The sequence below is a fragment of the Rhipicephalus sanguineus genome, chromosome 7, assembly GCF_013339695.2.
Source record: "Rhipicephalus sanguineus isolate Rsan-2018 chromosome 7, BIME_Rsan_1.4, whole genome shotgun sequence".
In the NCBI taxonomy this organism is placed as follows: domain Eukaryota; kingdom Metazoa; phylum Arthropoda; class Arachnida; order Ixodida; family Ixodidae; genus Rhipicephalus; species Rhipicephalus sanguineus.
The window spans coordinates 128,027,649-128,049,090 of NC_051182.1; the positions used below are offsets into that span (position 1 = coordinate 128,027,649).

At 46.1% G+C, this 21,442-nt stretch overlaps 1 protein-coding gene across 1 annotated transcript in view; it reads left to right on the forward strand.

The window, feature by feature from the left end:
* Window positions 1-3,295: 3,295 nt before the first annotated feature.
* LOC119399879 (NADPH:adrenodoxin oxidoreductase, mitochondrial-like) overlaps window positions 3,296-21,442 on the forward strand; it is a 35,073-nt gene continuing 16,926 nt past the window's right edge. Inside the window, 11 exon segments of the mRNA XM_037666757.2 lie at window positions 3,296-3,627; window positions 5,330-5,520; window positions 7,164-7,256; window positions 8,866-8,988; window positions 11,189-11,233; window positions 11,343-11,513; window positions 15,479-15,580; window positions 15,582-15,672; window positions 18,006-18,181; window positions 19,051-19,113; window positions 19,777-19,885. Of these exon segments, the coding sequence (XP_037522685.1) occupies window positions 5,359-5,520; window positions 7,164-7,256; window positions 8,866-8,988; window positions 11,189-11,233; window positions 11,343-11,513; window positions 15,479-15,580; window positions 15,582-15,672; window positions 18,006-18,181; window positions 19,051-19,113; window positions 19,777-19,885 (1,135 nt within the window). The 5' untranslated portion in view covers window positions 3,296-3,627; window positions 5,330-5,358.

Below are 21,442 nucleotides of genomic sequence, written 5' to 3' on the forward strand. Positions count from 1 at the left end.
TGCTCTTTTTGGCCTGAAATTTGGGAAGGAAATCCGAAAAATCGGACGCGGAAGCTTCTTAGCATCCAAAATTTCAGATGTTCTTATATATCGACGTCTACGTGGCAGATTTGGCACTCCGGACTTGACACCCTTGTCTGCCACATCAGTTGGGCTTCCACAGAAGTTGAAAGAGGAGGAGAGGCTAAAGAAATGGCATCTTTGCCTATCACGTGTGAAGTGTTGTCGGCAACACTTTGGTTGCACGAAATCATGTACATTAATAGAATTTGGCCTCTACATTGCCTCATTCTTGATAAGACAACTATGAAACACCACCCCGCCAGTGCTTCATCAACATAGAGAAAAGAAACACTTTCATGTTGCTATCTCATAAGAATATGCTTAGGAATCCTCTCTAACTTTTTTCTGCAATTTCGCTTCGAAGTATTCGAAAACTATTCTAGATATATTTGAGAAATATTCGAAAAATATTCGATTCTATTCGCACTCACACAACAATATTCGAATTCGCTTCGCACCCAAAATTTTGCTATTCGCACAGCTCTACTTATTTACATTGCCAATCGAATGTACTCGTTTCTTACCAGCCCAATTTATTGCCTAACACGTGTACAATGGGGGAGAAAAAAAACCTAATCAAAGCTGTCACGCACGTCACCTATAAAAAGAGAACAGCAGGCTGACTGAACTCCTGCACAGTGAAATGAAAACTCAAAACACAAGCAACACTGGCTTCACATTGATAGCGGTGAGCACAATCGTCGGCCGTCGAAAAACCGATCATGGGTGCCCACAATCTTATCAGCAACCAACTGAGAAGGTTCTGAAGGTTTCAGACATTCTGGCAATGCATGCGTCGAGTGGTGGTTACATGTGTAATAGGCCAGTCACTCACATAAAAATGCAGAAAGAAGTGTGTGTGGTAACATTACCACTTTTTCCTCTTTCTTTCTTTTACTGATTCGGTCTTTTTTTTTCTCCAAATCTCACCCTTGTTGACTACTTTGTATTTTTTGTCCACTTAAGTGTATCGTAAATTTTTCCCCCCTTCTTGGAACATGACTGTTAGCGCTCCTACTACTGCCAGCAGCATTTTGCAAATAAAACTTTAAAAATATTACAGAATAAGGAGTGCACCAGTTATGTTGCAACGTTACAAAGTGTAAGTACATGTCGTGACGCCATACTACAATGTCTCCTCTGGCTAAGCTTTCAAGGGACGAAATGGAGACCTATTTTAGCCAATCAGACACCGTTTTTTCAGGCGCAATCTCCTTGAGACACACGCCGCTTGAGCAATAAATGCCTTCCAGAAACTTCTGGAGCTATTCCAACGCGCCCAGCAAGGAGGAGCCCAGGAAAATCCCAGGAATGCAAGCATACCTGTTACACCATATACTAGAGAGAGCCCAAAACTGCTCACAAAAACAAATAATGAAGCATACCTGCCTGCGGAAGCCCGGGCAACGTAATACAAAATACCTTCCTGCGCACGTTTGCTTACCGAAGCGCGGCAACGTATTTTTTTTCCTGTTTTAATTCTTGAACTTCGGAACTCCGCAAAGTCCCTACATTGCTAGAACGAGCGGCGAGAGTTTCAAATTTCGTCGCTGCGGTTAGCAACAAATGAGAAACGGAAACTTCGTACGTACTGTCACTTACCGAAGCGTACGCGAAAAGCTCGCCGCTTCTTATTTTTTTGTTCATTCGTTATAACGGAACTGCGCTGTTAACGGTGTTCTTTCAAGCGAGAGCTCCGTTGCATGACGGGCTAACCGCAAATGCGGCAACAAAGCGCCCACGCCTTGTGACAAACGGACTCTCGTTATTTAAAAAGAAACTCTCGGCGTCGTGGTAGCGAAACAGAACTCAACCTGACGCGGCCGCAACAGTGTTAAAAAAATAAAATAAAAAGAAACAGCAGGACACGTCAGTCGGGCGTGACAAACGATCCGCGACAAGCTTTTTCAATAAACAGAAAAGAAAAAATTACTAAAAAAAAAAGTTAACTCTCGGAGAAGAGCGGCTGGGCGAAGACTTTCGAGAAGTTTACGTTTCGGGGTTTTACGTGCCAAAAAACCCGTAGCGGGGTGGACTCCGGATTCACTTTTGAACACCTGGGAGTTTTCTTTGACGTTCATCTCAATGACAGAGTGCGCGGGAGTGTTTGCTCAATCGTCCTCCTAGAAGACGCGTCCGGCGTGGTTCTGGAATCGAACCCGCGTCCATAGCTTAGCGGCGCAACGCCCTTTTGAGACGCTACAAAACTACAACGGCGAGCCCGAAAGCCGCCGATTACTCGAAAAGAAAGCACGGAACCACTTGTTGCGCAATAGGCGCACTACAACAAAGCGACGGGTTTTCCAACGAGGGGCCGATCGAAGTGTGGTGGTTACTTGGTTAGCACGACATCGCACCGAACGCCACCAGCTAATTCGGTGTGACGTTAGATCGTGAACAAGGTTACTGGCGTGTCAAGTGGTATCATTCAGCGGTTCGAGCAAGGCGACGCAAAAAACTAAAAAAATCGGAGTGATTGGGTGTATCCGCGGATAACTCGTGACGGTACGCCCTCGTGAGAGTGGCCTGGGCAAACTTTTTAATTCCGCTTCGCTTTTATTTGTTTTAAAACCACGATCATGCAGTGTTCCGCGTACGATCGGGACCCCTCAGCGCTTAAATACAAGACTCGGGAATGCGTTCACCACGCATTGGTTCACGGAATTTCGTATCCCGCGAGAAAACGTGTGGAAAATGCCCCGAACGCCGGCTTTCAGAGTTCCGTTCAAACGGGCGGAAGCAGCCATGCTCTCCTGAGACACTCGGACTTTTTAACGATAAATTCTAGCGTTAAACGCTTCGCGTTCTTTTCTCGCAAACGTTAAACGATATCCCCGATGAAGTGCGCTTTCCCGTGACCACAGAATTAACGAAAAACTTACCTTTTTAGGAGTCGTTTACGAGTCGAAGGGACGCGAAAAAGCGTGCTTTCCAAACACACCACCCGCGGAGTTTATAAAAATCCAAGATGGCTGCGTTTTTTTATCGACTTCCGGCGCATAGCGTGGAGGTGCGTCCGCGATAACAAAATGTGCCACCGGCATACGGTTTTTTTTGTAAACTGCTATCGCAAATATTCACCTATATCTCAACTGTTAACGTCATTGTTCACAGCGTAGGTATGGGCCATGCTTTGAAGCTTGTATAAACAATTTTTAAGATAAAAAGTTCTTGCGGGACGGCGGATTGATACAGCCTTGCTTTGCAAGTTGTTCCTGGTGTTCTTCAGCTTCTCCTGGAGCGGTTCATAGGCGAGCGTAAACAATTGTAAACACACTACTTTAGCGTGTTTTTTGTGTTTGGTATGTTGCCGATGTGGTAGCGACGGCGCGCAGACTTGTAAGCTCGGAATAAGAAACGCAGTTTCGCGTAAATGTTTGCCGATGACTACATGCATGGTTCGCCGGCAAAGCTGGGCTAACGGCAGTTTAGTTTCGCGTTGTACAGTGATCGCACCTGGCTGCGCATTAAACACCCGATGTCAGCGGCTGACAGACAACTGAAACACCTCAGAAGGCCTTCCTGTGCGTGCATTGTCAACTCAAGTAGGCCGTCTTAAACAAGGTAACTCCGAATTCGTGGTGAATGACGTGAGATTGCGACGTTCCGATGCACGATTGCTTAACATGAAACAAACATGCGTGATTCTCTTTTACACGTACAGATTTCCACTGATAGCGTGTATCCCTTCCCCTGGCTGACGAGTCGTCCTATCATTTAACGTTGTATCAATGAATTCGTGATACTTATCTGTGTGTTCTTCTCAAATGATGTTCAGGCTCCGCTTTTGTGCGCAGACTCTAGAAGTGAAAGCATTGTTGGCGAGTTTTTCAACACCACCTGTAGATCTCTTTGTATGTTACTCTTCACAAGTGATCAGGCGATATCATTTTGTCAAAGGAAATCGGAGGACATTGGGAAAGTGCGCGATTACTTGATTACCATAACTGAAGTTTCACTCATCAATATTAAATTAAAACGAAAACGTAGTGGCTCAGCGGCTACGGCGTTTCTCTGGTGAACATGAGGTCGCAGGTTCGATTCCCCTGGCCACGGTGACCGCTTTTTAACGGAAACGAAGCACAAAACTTCCATCGAGGTGAATGCTATAAAGAACACCAGGCGGTAAAAAAGATTATCTGGAGTCGCCCAGAACGGCGTGCCTCATAATCATAGGGTGCTTTTCGCAAGAGAATATCCAGAATTATCTCGAACGAAAAGACTTATTAACCCGGAGTGTGCCAACATTCAGGGGCGTGCCTCACAATCACGTAGCGGTTTTGGTGCCAGAATTTCATTATTTTTAACGAAAAGTCTTACGTGAGTGAAAACTACAAGGCTATTCAAACCACCAAATGACGTAGAATAGCTTCGTATCCGTTGCTTCACGTCAGGTCTATCACAATTGACCCGAGGCAGCAGCTCATACAGTATGGTACGCTGTTAAAGGGAACACAATGCACCTTTCATGTTGCTAACCCCCTAACTTTAATGAAAACCAGCAATTAATAAAGCCAAGGAAGGTATAGCGGACGTAAATTGTACTGTTTTTAAGTGTATTGTAACAATTGTGATTAGATGTGAAGAAAGTAAAGTGGACTGAAAGACAACTTGCCGCTGGCAGGGACCGAATCTTTGACCTTCGGAAAACAGTGCAATTAACATTCCCTTTGCTTCATTATCTGCTGGTTTTCATTAAGGGTGTGTCAAACAAAGAAGTGAGCCCTCAAAAATTTCCTTTCTAGCCCCCTAGCTGCAAGCCTATGTAAAACTTTGGTTGCGCACTGCATGAATCTGCCAAAGGGAGTCAGAACTGCCACCCACCAGTAGGTCCTACGCAAATCAATGCCACTATGCTTTTGCAAGAAAGCGAAATCCGGACATGCTCTGCATGCAAGTGTTCCCTCTGGTAGTCGACCCGTCTGTACATTCCTGTCTCAATGTCAGAGGCATGCCAACACTGTTACACACACACAACACACGCTTTGCACACAGCTGTTTTTGAGCAGGCGCACGTCAGGGCTGCTCCCAAACGGTCCACCGACAGCTGTCGTACGTTAATCTCGGCCGTGGACCTCGACTTTTATCACTTGGCCTCGGGAGGGGTATAGTGTTTGCGCTGCTCGCTGTCGTTCACAGTTGTATCACTTCACCTGCGTTATCCTCACCCTCCGCTATTTATTTTTACACTCACCTCAATGTAGCTTAGAAGAATAGGCTGTCCCCAGCTTAAGTCTAGTTTTCCAACCTGTTCTTGTCGTGCCAGGGGCTCACGCTTCAAGCGCGACGACAGCCATGGTTGTCTTCAACGTCTGCGTCGCAAGGTGCCACCTGCTACGAAGCTCGCATTTTTCCTGGTGTCACGTGCGACGGTGGAAGCACTCGAACGCGCCCCTCAAGGTTTCGATCGTCGGCGCCGGTCCGGCGGGTTTCTACACGGCGCAGCAGGTTCTCAAAGTAGGTGCGTCCTACGTCGCACTCTTCACTACGTTCACCTGTTCTAGCATTTCTTAACCTCTTCCGACTGGAGTTTTCTTGCCTGAAGAAAAACATTCAATTTGCTGTTAGATATATACTTGTATGTGAGGTAGAAACATCTTCTATTACTCTCAACATGTTTGCTACCTTTGGTGGCATATGTAGACTCATTAAGGAAAGTGAAAACGGGCATTTAGAGCAAAATAGCACATTTTTATTCACCTAAAGTGGATGCTTGTGCGATTTGGTATGACATAATAGAATTTAAAACAGCAAAAAAGACTGAGGACCAGTAAAAGATGGACACAGGCAATAGCACTGTTTAAAATGCTAGTGCAGTGCTGTTTTAAATTCTAGCATTCCATATTCACATGTTTTTGCACTGAACAAACTTGGACCTATCCGCCATTAGACTTTAAGTGCACGTGTTTACATCTGGTTGGTCAAAGCGAGATCACGTGACCTGCCGGCTCAGGCAATGGTGTTTCAGCGAACGCTTCGCATCACGTGATTTGTGGCAAGGTCACGTCGTGTCTTGAATCTGCCAATAGATTTGAAATGCACATGACCTGCTGCCTCAGGCATTGGTGTTTCAGCCTGGTAGGGAAATGGTTTCGCATGTGATATCAGTGTGGCAGTCCGTGAAAACATATAGTATTGCAAAGACGGGTACTCCATTTTACGCCTATGATTGGTCGAAGCTGCACGAATTTCTTAAGGTGTCCATCCTGTTTAGATGAAATGTGCGCAAAGCATTGTTCTGGGATTCAGAAATGACCATACGCTGATGTGTTTTAGGGGGGTGGCCACACAACGCCATAGTTGGAATTTAGCCCACTTAAGAGTCTCGTTCTGATGTAGAAGCACTGGCTTGGTGAATTGTGAAATTGCAACAGACTAGAAGAAATTAAAAGAGACGTTAAACCAGTTTACGTTTTGGGACCCCGGTTTCAACTTATTGACCAGAAAAAGGCTTTGCTATTGCTGAAAAACAAAAATGGCTACCAGACTTCTCGTTTCTTGAATTTTGAAGTGCAATTCAACGCGATGGCACTACCTGTTTTAAAAGGAATGACAACCATTCAGAACATGAATTGAGATGACCCCACTAATGGAAATATTGTTTATTGTATTGGCTAAAACAAACTGTTTTTCTCATTAAATGCGGATTTACATTCTTATTTCTTCACTAAAGTCACGAAAAATTACTCTTGGTGCCCCACATGGTAAAAAAGCGAAGATGCATATGATCCCGATTGACCTTTTACTGGTGTACACGGTTAATCGTTTCCATTTAGTGTCGATGCACAGTACAGTCTCATTTAATTATAATCTTTTGTAACTTAAAATGTGCAGATATGCCTTCATTAGTACTAAGAACAATGGCACCACTTTCGCTTGACGAATGATCATGAATGACAACATGAAAGTTGTTAGCTGAGGGCCTAGCGGCACCTGCCGACGAATTGGAGAAGTACCAGAAGCGCCTGGCTCACGAGGCGATAAGGGGACTTCATGTGATGACGAACGATCGGAAAACTTATTCTGCCTACTTTTTCTACTCAAAAACAGCTGAAAATGTCAAATCGAAAATGGTTAACCTGGCTATCTTCCCAAAACAGCATCCAAACGCCATTGTCGACATCTACGAGGGCTTGCCGGTGCCGTTTGGTTTGGTTCGCTTCGGTGTCGCCCCAGACCACCCTGAGGTGAAGGTAAGTGTAACAGATAAGAAATAATAATAAAAAGTAATTGTTGTTGTTCTAACTTCACACTAATGGACTCTTTGGCAGGCAGCACTGGTGGCCTTTTTTGTGCACTAGTGTGGCGCTATACGTTTGCCTGGGCACAACACGTGTGGTGCCGCATGTTTGGTTGGGCTGGCCACAACACGAGTTCACGCCACCGTGGAGCAAATTGACGGTGGAGCGCCGTGCAGTCCTTTCGTTTAGTGCGCGCTGGTAGTCGGTGCAGCAACGTCCCATCAGTGCAGGCGTAATTGACAGCTGGTGCTAATTCAGAACATGCCTGGGCTGGTAGGAAAAAGTGCGTGAGCTGTATACAGTCCGGCCGTGCTCGCACAAGGCCACTTTTGCTGCCGGGATTTCGCCGGACAGCAAAGGCAATGCAAAAATTACCACAGCCTTCGTCGAGTTTGTGTAAGACTCATGCAGCACAAGCGTCTGGAGAACAGACAAGCACGCAGTGGACGCACAGCGTCTCTAATCATCTGGTTTTCCGTCGTTTACACTCTTATTCCCAGTACAAATCGGTCGTTGCAAATTGTTGACTGCTGTGTGCCTCTCGCAGACGGCGCTGCTGTCGCAGATTCAAGTTTGGTGGTTCACACGTTCATCTGGCCCATAGCAGGGCCTCAAACTCGGGCAGTGTTTGACGTAATTTCCCTTCCATTGTCATGGTGCGGCTCAGCCGAAGATGCCATGAATATTTATGTGTGCAATCTAAACTTTTCTTGTATGTGTGGCGAGGTTAGAAATGTAGAATACATGAAGTACCGGATTGAGAGATAGAAATATCTTAAGCGAAACTAAGACGTCTGGTGATTCAATGTGAAATAGACAGAATTAGTAACCAATGCATGGTGCTCCAAAAGTGCGGAGAGCTGGGCTTGTTGGTTGTACATGATTAGAAAAACAGCGCAAAACCACAGGACACACAGGAAGGGGACGCACTCAGCGCTGTGTGCGTCCCCTTCCTGTGTGTCCTGTGGTTTTGCACTGTTTTTCTAATCAATGCATGGTAAACGAAATCCACTTGTGTAGGAGTTCGTATAAGCATGCTGACATAAACACTTACCTTGTGTTAATGGTCACCATGAGCTTCATCTCAAGGCTGGGACATGACATTAAAAGGATTACTGACACATATCTTTAAAGTTTTACGCCATGGCTCATACAGCAAACTGTATGAAAGATATGTTTCTCTCTCTCTCAAAGTTGTGAAAACTGCAACAGCCTTTTCATACTTGAAAGGGACGACACTTAACTATAAAAGCCAGAAAGCATTTGGTTATGTGCAAGTATCATGTAATAAAAGTGAGTAGCATGAAAGAGACACCTGAGAAAATTGGAAAGCAGCACTTTTTATGTATCCTTTTTGTTGTGTCCCTTGCTTCACGTGCTCTTGCTAGATGTGCAGTTAAAGCGAAATGATGTCGCCATACCAAGAGCATCATATTTTTGATCTCTCGACATTGCCTACTGGCTAGATTTTGCTAAAGGTTTGCTTCGAGACATACTTGCACTCAAGCACATAAACAATCGGCACCTTTGGTCCCTTTCTCACACTGACTCGCACTTTCAGAATGTGGTCAACACCTTCACGAACATTGCCAAGAACCCTCGGTGCAACCTGTATGGCAACGTCCGGCTTGGCACAGACGTCACGGTGGCAGATTTGAGGAAGGCCTACCACGCCGTCGTCCTGGTTAGTAAGTCTCATGTATTTTTTAGCACTTGTAAGGTTGGCTAAGTACCTGGACTTGTGATCCACTGTGGTTGAACCAGAGAATTTTCGTGCTAGAGTCATTGGGCGCGTTGGGTTAAGGCGCTTGAGTGCACTCTAGCCAGTGGAGTGTCATTACGGGGCACATGTTACGCGCTCCAACCCTCAGACGGCGCATGAAAGCTCGCACCTGCTACGACTTCCAGAAAGATTACGTGTTTCCGGCTCTCTCTTCCAATGAAGTGCGTTCTCCTTCCCCACACGTTCCTACCATGGAAGCGACATAACATTCACCATGTATCGCTTTCGTGCGTTGGTGGAAGGAGTCGGTGGAAATCGCCGTTAAAGGGACACTAAAGGCAAATAACAATCTATGTCAGAGTGAAAGTTCAATGTATGACAACGTCTAAAACGGCAGTGTTATCGACAGCAGTGCCCTACTTACCGAGAAGTTAAGCTAAATGTATCACACGATGAGCGCCACGAGTGAGACCTTTTCGAAGTGATCCCGATGACGTATGAGAGTCTGCCTACAATTAATCACTAGTAATCAAACTAGCAGCAATAAAAAAAGAACCTTCCGTGCACCAAGAGACGTAATAAAATGCTGTTTGTTCGTTTCTGTTTGATTCATGGAAAAAAGAACCTCTTTGGCTTTGCCATGGGGAACGGCGCGCGTGGTTCAAAGGTTGCGTTTTCGCCGAACTGCGCTTCGCCCGGCGCCCTGCTTCGCTCACGCGGTCGCGTCTCGGTGGTAGTTCCGGGATCGCGTACTGCCGCGTGTGTTTTGCGCGCTCGTGAAAGTCGCTCTTACAGAAAGTTCGACAAAATGCTGCATGCATGTGATGTTGCCGGATGCCCAAATGGGGCACGCCACCAGTGCACGCCGCCGCACAGTAAAGGCGGGCAACGTTGGGCACGGCAGCAGTGACGTGTGAAAGACTGCTTTCAGGTGGGTGACTTGAAGTGCGCTAACGCGATGCGGACCACTGAAACGTGATTTTATTTCAAAATAAGCACTTCCTTGGCATAAAAGTAGCACTACGATGTTTCCAAACCGCTATTTCAACAATCAACGTCGTCTTAATATTTGCCTTTAGTGTCCCTTTAAGCTAAGCTCCGAAGGCACTGCACTCGAGCGCATTCGAGCGTGCTCCATTGAAGTTCGGAGCACGCTAACTTAGCGTGCCCACTGTTTGGCGAATGGAATTGTTTTGGAGAAAGATAAAGCAAAAATGAGGGGAAAAGCGGGAAAAGGCAGAAACTTGAACCAGACATCTTTGGCTTGCTACCCTATCCTTGGTGTGAGGGGCAAAAGTGTTCTTGTTAGAAAAACTAAACTGGCATTATTCTTTGCAGCCCATAAGGGAGCACAGCTTTAAGCCACAGGGAAGGGAGTTGGGGGAATAACAGAATGCAAAAAAACAATTGAACCAGCTTGCGAAGCGGGTGCCCGCACATTTGCAACTTCAATCGACCAAGAGGGTAAGGGAATGGGAATTAAAAGGAGGAGCAAAGGGAGAGTGAGCGAGCAGCGCGTGTGCACTGAAGAATGCCCAGTGGGACTTTCACCATGTTCACCAAGGCTGGTGTTTCTCAGAAAACTTCAGTAGGGCATGAATAGCTTTCAGTGCCATTGACTGATGAGACCGGGCTCCAAGGATTTTTGTTTCAAAGAATGTTCTGGTGCAGTCCAATAATCTCTTTGGTCTTTTTGTCGAGCCAACAAATGATATTTTAACGTAATTGTGTTAAAGGGCTTGTTTCGCAGAAATTCCAGTGTCGGCGTCGTTGGTTGTGGGCGAAAAATCAGCATTGTCCATGAGCGAAAATTCAAGATAGATGCAAGTAAATAAATAATGAAGAAAACTTCAGCTTGAGTGGGAATCGAACCCAGGCCTTCTGCATGGCAAGCAGGTGTTCTACCACAGAGCCACGCGTGTTGCCTTATGGATGCGTAGTGGGCATTTCACAACTGTACCTGCTGTAGGCATTCTACAATAATTTTAAACGGCCAACGTTACTTACGTAGACCAGGTTTGATCCCGAGACCGAAACGGATTTTTCTTCAACTAAGAAGCTTTCCTTCCCGAAAAATTTGTGTGGATTTCGATTTTGGCTCTGTGCTACAAACAGGTGGTTGTCAATTATCCCGTTTCAAAAGAGTATTTTTCTTTTTCAGACATATGGTGCTGATCAAGAAAGAAGCCTCGGTGTTCCGGGTGAGGTAAGACGTACATCTTTTTGTCACGCACCTTGTTCCTACACTGCGCAACTTTTGAGTGCAGCATCTTTCGCACTGCACGTGACACACTCTTCGTAACGGTGATGTGCAGGACCTTCCGAACGTGTTCAGCGCCCGAAAGTTTGTCGGCTGGTACAATGGCCACCCCGCTGACGTAGGCGTGCGCCCGGACCTCTCGGGCGAGACGGCCGTCGTCATTGGCCACGGCAACGTCGCCCTCGATGTTGCTCGCATCCTGCTGTCACCCCCGCAGTCACTTCAAGTGTGTCTTGCTTCATTAGAACTTGCTGTTGGGCTAGTTGGTAATATTTCATCTTGAAAATTAGGTGCAACTTGGCACTTCCTCGTTCACATGCACATTTACACATGAAAGTACTCAAGAGCTCAGAATCGGAGCACTGTTAAAGCATGCGCACCCCCTTTACTGTAGCCTCGTCGGCCCGCCAGGCTTGGCGAGCAACATTGGTTATGATAAAAGCCGATGAGCGCAGCTCTCGGTCAGTAGCTGTGATCCCTGCCACACTGTTGGGTTGTCCATACCTGCCAACACTCCCGATTTGCCCGGGAGGCTCCCAATTTCTGGCCTGTCTTCCCTATTTGTACGATCGCAGCCATAAATCTCCCATTGAACTGCTTCAACCCAATTTCGAAAAAGAAAAAGCTACAGCACTGGTATGATCGCAAGTTCAAGTATCTCAGGGTAACAATTACACGGAAACTGTCATGGAATGAACATATAGATAATGTCTGCATGACAGCCTATCAAAAGTTATACATATTGAGGAAAAAACTAGAACATGCATCGCGTGACGTAAAACATATTGCATACACCATCTTCATTGGGACGACACTATAATATTCAGCCGTTGTTTGGAGTCCCCATCAAGTGACCCTTAAGAAGAAGCTGGAAAGAATACAGAGACTGGCGGTGGGGGGGCGGGGGGTTATTTGTTCAACATACCGAAGGAAGGAATCGGTCACGCTGATGTTACAGAGATGCAACTTAAATTCTCTTGAACTACGGAGAAAAAAATATGGGCTGAAGGTATTTTTCCAAATAATTCACGATCAACTTAAGATTGATAAGCTCAAATATTTACATGCCCCAGGCAAAAGAAACCCCCGAACTAAGCACGATTGCGTCATAAAACCATACCAAACAAATACGGACACGTTTCGATATTCTTTCTTCCCAGATGTCGTAGAAATGTGGAATAAACTACCAAACGCTATTGTTGTTTTAAACGATGTCACCGACTTCGAAAATGCTGTAGAGGCGCATTTACGAGATTGTTCAATGTAATTTCTTTTTCAATGCCAAATGATGTAAGCGACCTCATGCTCACTGTAAATATTTTGAAAAATGTCAGAGAATTTTGAATTGTTATTTTTAATTTTGAATTGTTATTTAAGGAAATACCTGTTTTCATTGTGAAGTGCCAAATATTACGCAACTTTATGTACCTTGTACATTTTTTATGTATGTAATTGTATTGTCCTCTCTGTTATGACCCTCTATGAGGGTTGACAGTATAATAAATAAATAAATAAAAGTAAAGTAATTGTGAGACCACCGCTGCGGCACTTCTGGCGCTACTGTGCTACGGTTGCTCTAAAGTATGGCCAAGTTCTGCGAGTACCTGATGCTCACTGGCGTTGTACTGCGTCAGTTTGACTGACGGATTGTAGCGGGACCCAGAGAGCTTATTTTGAAGCAGTTTCAATTAGCTAAGCACGAAGCTATGTCTGCCAAGGCGTCTAGCTTGCGAGGCACGTAAAAGAGAAAGCGTGCACTGGCCAGTGTGCCGGTAGATTTGGAATTAATCGTTAAGTACCGTGGTAGTGTGTTCAGTGCGAGGCAAACGACCCACTCAGGTCCGTAGAGTTTGAAATAGCACGAACTTTACGAAGGTGTGTGCCGCCTTATATAAACATGGGAAAAAACTAAATAAGCAGACGACCATTGATCGAGACGAGAAGTACTAAGAGGGCTTACTTTGGTGTTTCCGAACTGAGATTCATTTATATCTGTAATTTATTGAACTTAAAACTAGCATTATAAGCTTGAACAAGGATGAGTTCGGGATCATGAAATGGACTGTTGGCTTGTCCATATCAGTTTGCCGAGAGGGGGGGTGAGCCATTTTTGGTTGTCCGTGAAATGAAAGTGCTAATTCTGTGCGCTGTGCAGTGCTATATTTTTCTTGCATGTTCACAAGAGCCTCAACTAGTGATCTGCGGGAAATTCTAAGTATGTTCTGAGTAAGTGTTGTAGGGGCCCTTTGAAGTGAGCATTTGAGATAAGTCCAAAAAAGAAAACGGCAGGAAGTGGAAGATGGAAGCTTGCGATGAAAAAATCCGTAAACCGGGGGTGGGTGCTCGAGCCGACGTTTCGACAAGTGGACTTGTCTTCTTAAGGCTGGAACTTCCAGCCTTGAAGAAGGCAAGTCCACTTGTCGAAACGTCGCCTCGAGCACCCACACCCTGTTTACGGATTTTTTCATTTGAGATAAGGACAGTTATGTGGACCGATCACAGCATCATGAAGGTATGGTCGTCTATTCTGAGCGCGGGTGCCACGATCACCCCTCGTCCGCAATCCCAGGGCAGGTTGTGACATGTGCTGTTTGTGTGGGGTGTGGTTATGAGTACTTGCATGTGTGAATGCGTGTCATTGAGGGAGTGCCAAGTCACGCCTAATTTTCAAGATGACGTTTTGCTCCACGCTTGCCGAAGGGGCAACCACTCTGGTGGTCACTCGTGAATGCACCAGCATTGACACACGCGATGCTGTCTGTTAGTGTCTAGAGTAAGTTTTCACATATTGTGAAAATGAAACAGCTGGTATGTTTTCCACTTTGAGCACGTAGGTTAATGAGAACGGCAAATCTGATTTGCTAACCTGTATGACAGACAGGCTAGGGAGTTTGAAGGATGATAACGAGGTGGACACCTTGAAGCACCATAAATGCCAATTAATAAAATTACATCATCATGAACAAGCACTCTATAGGCCAAGCGCGTCATGTCTTCCTGGGCTGAAAGTACCGTACTTTAAGCCCGCTTGTTCAAGTACTGTACTTGACACGCTTGTTCAAATACAGTACTTGAACAAGCATGTCATGTCTTCCTGGGCTGAAAGTACATGAACAAATGCTTTATGTCTTTCTGGCTCCGGAATTAAATGAACAAGCGCAGTGTGTGATCTCATTCATGTACTTTTTAAAAGCCCTTGTTATCACAAGTGTCCCTTGGCTTGAAATGACAACTTTGGTTGAATGCCTGGCATGAACGTGCTCAAGAAAAAGCAAAGAGCGTTTTGGGCAGATTCATCAGGCATTACTTCATCTGGACTTGGCCAAGTCGGGCCAAGGCTTCAAGTTAAAGCGCATTTCTGAATGTGGGTGTAAGTCACGGTCTTATTTCGCTACTTGTCTGGCCAGGCACCAATCAGCCTGATAGCCGCTGATGTTGTGCTAATGCCGCTTCACTCCATGTGCTCGAGAACATTCAGCTCTGTTGCATTCTTTTATAATGGAAACCCTTCGCCCTGTCTCCCAAGGTCACTCATCACATCGCAGTCACCTTGTACAGCTGAAGCATGAGCTGCTGGAGCGCAGGTATAGCAGGCGTGGTGTCACGCCACGCGATCCGCGGCGGAGAGGCGTTTCAGCTGCGCTCACTCGGAGCCTCACCGCGGCGGTACAACGCGACCAGGAGAAAACTTAAAAGGACCCCTAAACCACCCAGAGATAGAAATTTAGTTGTGGCGTTGCTGTTGTGCAAGCGTGAACTAACGAAGTTACAAGCGTTTAATAATCAAAACGAGGCCCTTGGTCACTTTGCTCTTTCCTTCGCTACGCTTTGTTCGTCGGCTCTTTTCTCCACCTCTGAGTGCTCCTCCTTGCCATGCGAAAAGAAAGCGCAGGGAGTGTGCACACCTGCTAGTGGACAAACAGGTTCTTGTTTGCCCACTCGATGGTGCCTGTTGATCGCAACATTGCCTAATCAGACAGGTGACGTAATGACGGCCACTGGGGATAGCGGAAAGGCACGGAGAGGATCACCCGAGTGTCCTGTTGGTTGTTTGGGGGCTGTTTAATGATACACTGTGTGCATAGTCTTTGCAAAACCAGGCCAAACAGTACCTTTTGCTCGTGTAAACTGGGTTTACAAGAGTTTTGTACAAGAGTTAAACCTCAGCCCTTCTTTTTTTTTCTTGCTCAGGAGACAGATATAGTTGAACCTGCCCTGGAAGCGTTGAGGAAGAGTTGTGTGCGAAAAGTGATTGTGGTCGGGAGGAGAGGACCCTTCGAGGTAGCCTTCACCTATCAAGGAGCTACGAGAGATGACCAAGATCCCCGGCGTGGACAGCGTGTTCCGGCCGGAGGACTTCGACGCGGTCCGTGAAAGGTTGGCTGGTACGAGTGTTATTGCTCGGTCAATCCTATAAATCGGTCATCGAGTGTAATAGAAGAGTATTTTGTTCCGTTACATTTGGTTACCTTAAAGGGGTACTGACACCTTTTTTCAAAGGCGAGTTGTCTCTGCCATACAAATCTCCTGTATGCAGAGACAGCTCTGAGCAAGTGTGAAAGTCAGCAAATGCTGATAAGGTATTGTATTTTGATATTAAAGTCAATTTTTCCATGGCGCACCTACTGATATTGACACTAGCTTCACATCAGGCTACAGTACTGATTCTGGTGACTTCACGCAGCAGCCTAGCTGTTATGATGACGTTAGGTACCAAAACTTCCAAGATGGCCGCTTGTGTGTCACCAAAACATTCAAAATAGTCGCTTGTGCGTCACCAACAGAGCCACAGTGCAAAGCAGCCGTGGAAACGTCACTATATACTGTGCGAGCACGTTACAAGAAGCTCATACCGTGTTGTGACGTCAGGGTACAGTAGGAACCGAAACTAGCTTTTAAAAACATACTGTAATTACTTTTTCGGGGAGCACTCGCGCTTAGCACTACCTTTTCTAGACTCTTGAGGGCTTGGCCTTTCATTTGATGCAAAAAAACGACAACTGAAAATTTTCGTGTCAGTACCCCTGAAGTGCGGTTCATGAAGTGCGGTTCATGACCCCTTTAAGGGTCATGAACCGCACTTCATGCTTGGTAAAAAAACACATCCTGTGGAAAGCAGGCACTGCTTTGAGTGGCCCTGCGAAATTTTGCACTCATGTGTGTCAAGGAGAGTTTGTAAGCAGAGCACCGAGTTGCCATTTCCCCAAGCGCTGTCTTCATACAGAGGCCCGTCCTCACTCTCTTCGGTGGGAGGGGCATATGTTGTTTGGTTTCGAACAACAGATAGCATGCTGTTGGCCAGTAGCCGACATAAACCTAGAGCGGCATTTGGATCAGACATGCTTCTTGCCATGGGGCGCCGCCATGTGCCAACGCTGCGCTCCATATAGTGTGCTTACATTACACAGTAGCCACACTTGCACACAGGAATCACAACAGGAGAGAGCAATCGCGTTTCATCACGTGCGCTCAAGGTCATGACACACGCTGACATAACTTGTGCCATCCCTTCCTGTGCAGCTTCCGCGCACATGTCTGGACGAGAGAAGAGAGAAAGCACTTAAAGTGTGCGATAAGTTCCTGTAACTCCACTCGTTCTTGACAGATTCGTGAAAGTTTTGCAGCAGTAGATTCGTGAGGCAATAAACTGTGATACTGTGATGATTCGATGATTACTTGGAAAAGTGGTTCAGGACCTCTCTAAAGGCACACCCAAGGATGGTGGTGCCTAATTGTCAAGGTATTGGGCTTCATGTGTGTGACGTCCACTCCTGTTAATGTGGAAAGCGGTTTCATGAAGCAGTTCTGCAGTGCTGCTAAATGCCAATAAGAATTATTCCGTTTTCAGATGCAAAAGCACAATTAGTCGTCCGTAAGTTAATTGAAAAGAGCGAATATTAGTCGCTTGATAACACACATTCGCATTTTCCTATGGAAATAGCAATTGCTCTTTTTGATTGATTTGATTTGATTGATTTTTGATTGATTGAGTTCAGGTCGATAACGGATTCTTTCAAAACTATGTTATATTTTTTACTTTGGTACAATGAGGTTCGTTATTAGATACACTGCACAGCGCTGTTAACATGCTACCTCTGAACATCTCCCACAAAGCTGATGCATGGTAAATGCTTTTGCGATGCATTCCAAGTGAATTTGGTCCACCAGCGATCACACAGATGAGATTAAAGTTACATTTTTGAATTCTATGCCAGAAACCCTGTGATTGAATGTCAGCGTAACATCACAGATCTCAAAGTCTTTTTCCTCCACTTTGGGCTCATTGGCTCCACAAAACTTCCACAACTTTGCTCTGTCATATCTCTGGCTCCATGCAAAGATAATGTAATTCATTTTTTACTGATAAGCACGCACCAACAAAAATCTTTGACGTCGCAGCAAGTTGGGTGTTGGAACTTGAAGGATGTGTCACGATCTGCGTTTTTCTTTAGTGGGTATTTTCTCAATTACCAGGTGTCCTCTCACGGCAAGAGTGGTGCTTTTGGCATTGTGAAAGGTTAGTTTACTTATACCAGAGAAAATAGTTTTTTCTCTTTTAATGTCCCTTTGAGGTCTCGAGTCTACTGCAGTACTTTAAGAATAGTCTGTTGACATTGTAAGTGTTGTAGCTGCCGTGAAACTAATACTGCTGCTTCTCCGAAAAATTTGTGCATGGTGCAAATATACGTGACACGTGCCACATTGCGCTTGTGCGCAGACTTGCCGCGACCTCGTAAGCGTCTGCTCGAGCTCATGGTGCAGACCTCGGAGAAGAAACTGAGCAACCAGCCCCGTTCCTGGGAGCTACGCTTTCTGCGGAGTCCACTACGCTTCCTGGCCGACTCGAGCACGGGCCGCGTCTCGGGTGTCGAAATGGCCGTCAATCGGCTCGAGGTTGGTGACCTGTTGGGTGTTGCTAAGGTCAAACAAAGTTCTGTTGTTATCACACTCAAGTGAATTTAAAAGAGTGGGGGGTAGCACGCTAACTATTTGCATGGTAGCACTTCAAGTTTGTTTTGCTTGTGGTAGAAAATTATATTCAGTGTTTACTTCGGTCTTCAAGCTTCTTGTGTGAACTGCCTTGTGTGTCACATGCACCTTGAAAGGTTCTAGCGAGGAAAAATTCATGAACACGGGGTGTTCGCTGCAGACAACGTTTCGACAAGTGGTCTTGTCTTCTTCAAGGCAGTTGCAGCCTTGAAGAAGACTGCTTGTCGAAAGACCGCTTGTCGAAACGTCGGCTCCAGCGACACCCGGTGTTCCCAGGTCTCTTCATGTCTTCAGGCTTCCATCTTCCCCTGAACTTCTGCCCTTTTTTGAAAATTTCTAAACGTACATAACTTTTAATTATGTTGAGAAACTGCACTGAGTGTCTGCACTGTCCCTTGTCGGTCATGTCTGAAGCTTTGTGTGTGTCGTATGTCCCATCACACATGGAAAGGGTGAAGTGAGCGGTAAAAGGCACACAGGCACTCATCAAAATCTCGGAGGCAATTGTCACTATCTGCAGAGTGCATGCTAAATGACCGAAAGTACCAAAGTGTGGCAAACACAGATGCTTTTCCAAACTGCATAGTACGTTAGCGCTGTTCTAGTGCAGTTTAATCAACACGCAACTAAGCGGTTATAAGTGAGCTTCGCCATGCAAGACAGACCAACGTTTGCAATCACAAGTTTCTTTTTTGCTGTTTTATTCAATGTAGCTTTAATTATTATTATTTTTTTAAACTTATGCCTTATGACATTTCTGTTGTCGCTTCCAGAAAACCGATATGGGAACCAAGGCTGTTGCAACGGGCGAAACGGAGACAATTCCGTGCCAGATGGTAAGCGTCGACACCTTCACTGTCATTCATGTCTGATGTCCACATTTTCCAAACGTTCCGATAGTCGGATACCACTTACGAAGGCAGGAGAGAGGCCCCACCCAGATGACCGAATCGCAGAAGCCGTTTGCCTCTATGCCTAAAGAAATAGTCCTTCTCGTGTACAGTCTGATGTTCTGCAACGGCCGGGCCACCGATGGTCTGGCTCATGGCGTCGGTCTAGAGCGTGTGCTCATTCGTGCAGGCTTGTGCACCTTTGAGGTGGAAGTGGCGCTGCCTTCTAAAGTTGTACCCGACTATAATTGTGAAGATACCGCAAGCAGTTAGCGGTTGTTAGTGATGAGAAGGAAGTGATACGTGGGTGTCGGCAGGATTTTGCTTTGGGGGGGGGGGTGCATAACCATGTTGCATCACAGGGGAAGGGGGACGGGGGGGGGGGGGGGCTGCAGGTGCCTCCTTTGCAACCTCCTGCTGACACCCATGAAGTGATACCACGAGGAATAAAAAGAAATTTAAAGATTTGTTGTGACAGGGTCGATAGAGATGGTCGTTGATTGTTAGTGCTCCATGCTATCTGTTGGGTTATCTTCACTTTCTTGTGCCGCAGCTTTCAGTTCTTTTTTCCTTTCTTTTTCTTTAATCGACTTCCATTCTACCTTCTAGGTCCTAAAGAGCATAGGCTACACGAGCGAAGCGGTCGACCCCTCCATCCCGTACGACAGCAAGCGAGGCTTCCTGCCAAATTCTCAGGGTCGCGTCGATTCATTGCCAGGTACTACTGCTTGACTTGTCATGGTATCTCTCACGTTCAACTTACAAGAACAGAAAAAAGAGCAGCCTTTACCATTACAGAACAAACATGATTGCTTTGACCACTCATAGCATTGATTTTTATTAGGGGTGTGCAAATATTCGAAATTTCGAATATTTTTCTAATAGTGTTTGCTATTCGATTTGCACTAGAATTTTACTATTCGAACTATTCGAACTTCCCAAAAACAAATACAGTCAACGCCCGATTGAAAGTGACCCCTTCAGATTTTTAATATGCTTCACCTCATCACACCTCGGTATTGCAGCAAAGCTGCTTTTCAAGCTACGTTACGGTCGAACTTTGCCAAAAGACAGCCAACGTCCGACTGGAAGTGGTCCCTAGATTTTCAATATGCTTCACCTCATCACACCCCGGTATTGCGGCAAAGCTGCCTTTCAGGCTCCGTTACGGTCGTAAATGTACTAACTCAAGAAAACCCTGGTTCCAACATGGAGACAGTGGCGGATCCAGGGGGGGGGCGATTGGGCGATCGCCCCCCCCCCAAAGCTATAAGCCAACCCCCCCCCCCCCCGCTTTTCACCTCACCGAAGGCCATTTTTCAGAACGTAGAATTTTTTCAGGTGGTCGCTGTGTCCATCCCAATCCGAGACTAGGGAAGCACCCCTCACACAGCCCAGCGCTTTTGTTAAGAGCGAAACAGGCTTTCTAGAAAAGATTTCTTCTGCGTCCTGCATCTTTCAAATAGGCACCGAGGAGCACAAGCCTCAACTATTTTGCTAAAGCAACTGCTGCCTTTATGGAAGCGAGCTAAAGTTTCCTCCCCACTCCCAGGGCCATCAGCTCTTCAGCAAAGCGAGGGGTCTTCAAATTCTCCCATCTTTTTCTCAGAGACAGGAGTCTGTTCTGTGTCATTCAAACTGGCATCTTTCGTCCCACCACGGCCGGACTAGACTGCACGTGCGCGCTTGAGCGCGCACGTGCAGTCTAGCCCGGCCGTGGTCCCACAAAGCGTGCAGAACAAGTTACCTTTTAGTCAACCTTCAGCGGCTGGTCCAAAAAAAAAAAGAAAAGAAGGAAGGCAGGCGTTGGTGCTGTGAATTATATTCGCCGAAGTACCGAGCAAGCCTCCGAGAGCACGTGCGCGGGGTATAATCGAGCGCGACTCCGAAAGCTCCGTTTGACCGTCCTTAGGCTGCGGAGATAGAAAGGGCATTTTCTGGCAACACGACCGGCCAGAAAAAAAGGCAATGGGGAGGAGGGGGCGGGGTAACAAAGGGAGGCTTACTCCGAAACTACGTTCAAGGAATACTAGAGCTCGCCGTTGTGGGAATACTCATTTATCGAGCAGGTGGCCTGCCCTTCCCTCTTTCACCCTCCTCTTACCAACAACACTGATACGTGTTCCCCAATGTTTAGCGGAAATATGCGTTTTCTTCTTCATCAAACCAATACTGTTCATTCATTAAGTGGCAGCGCCAACCCAAGACAATGAACGAGAATGGAATGCAAGGGACCAGACAAGCGCCGACTCGTTGCTCAGTTTACTGCGGAAAG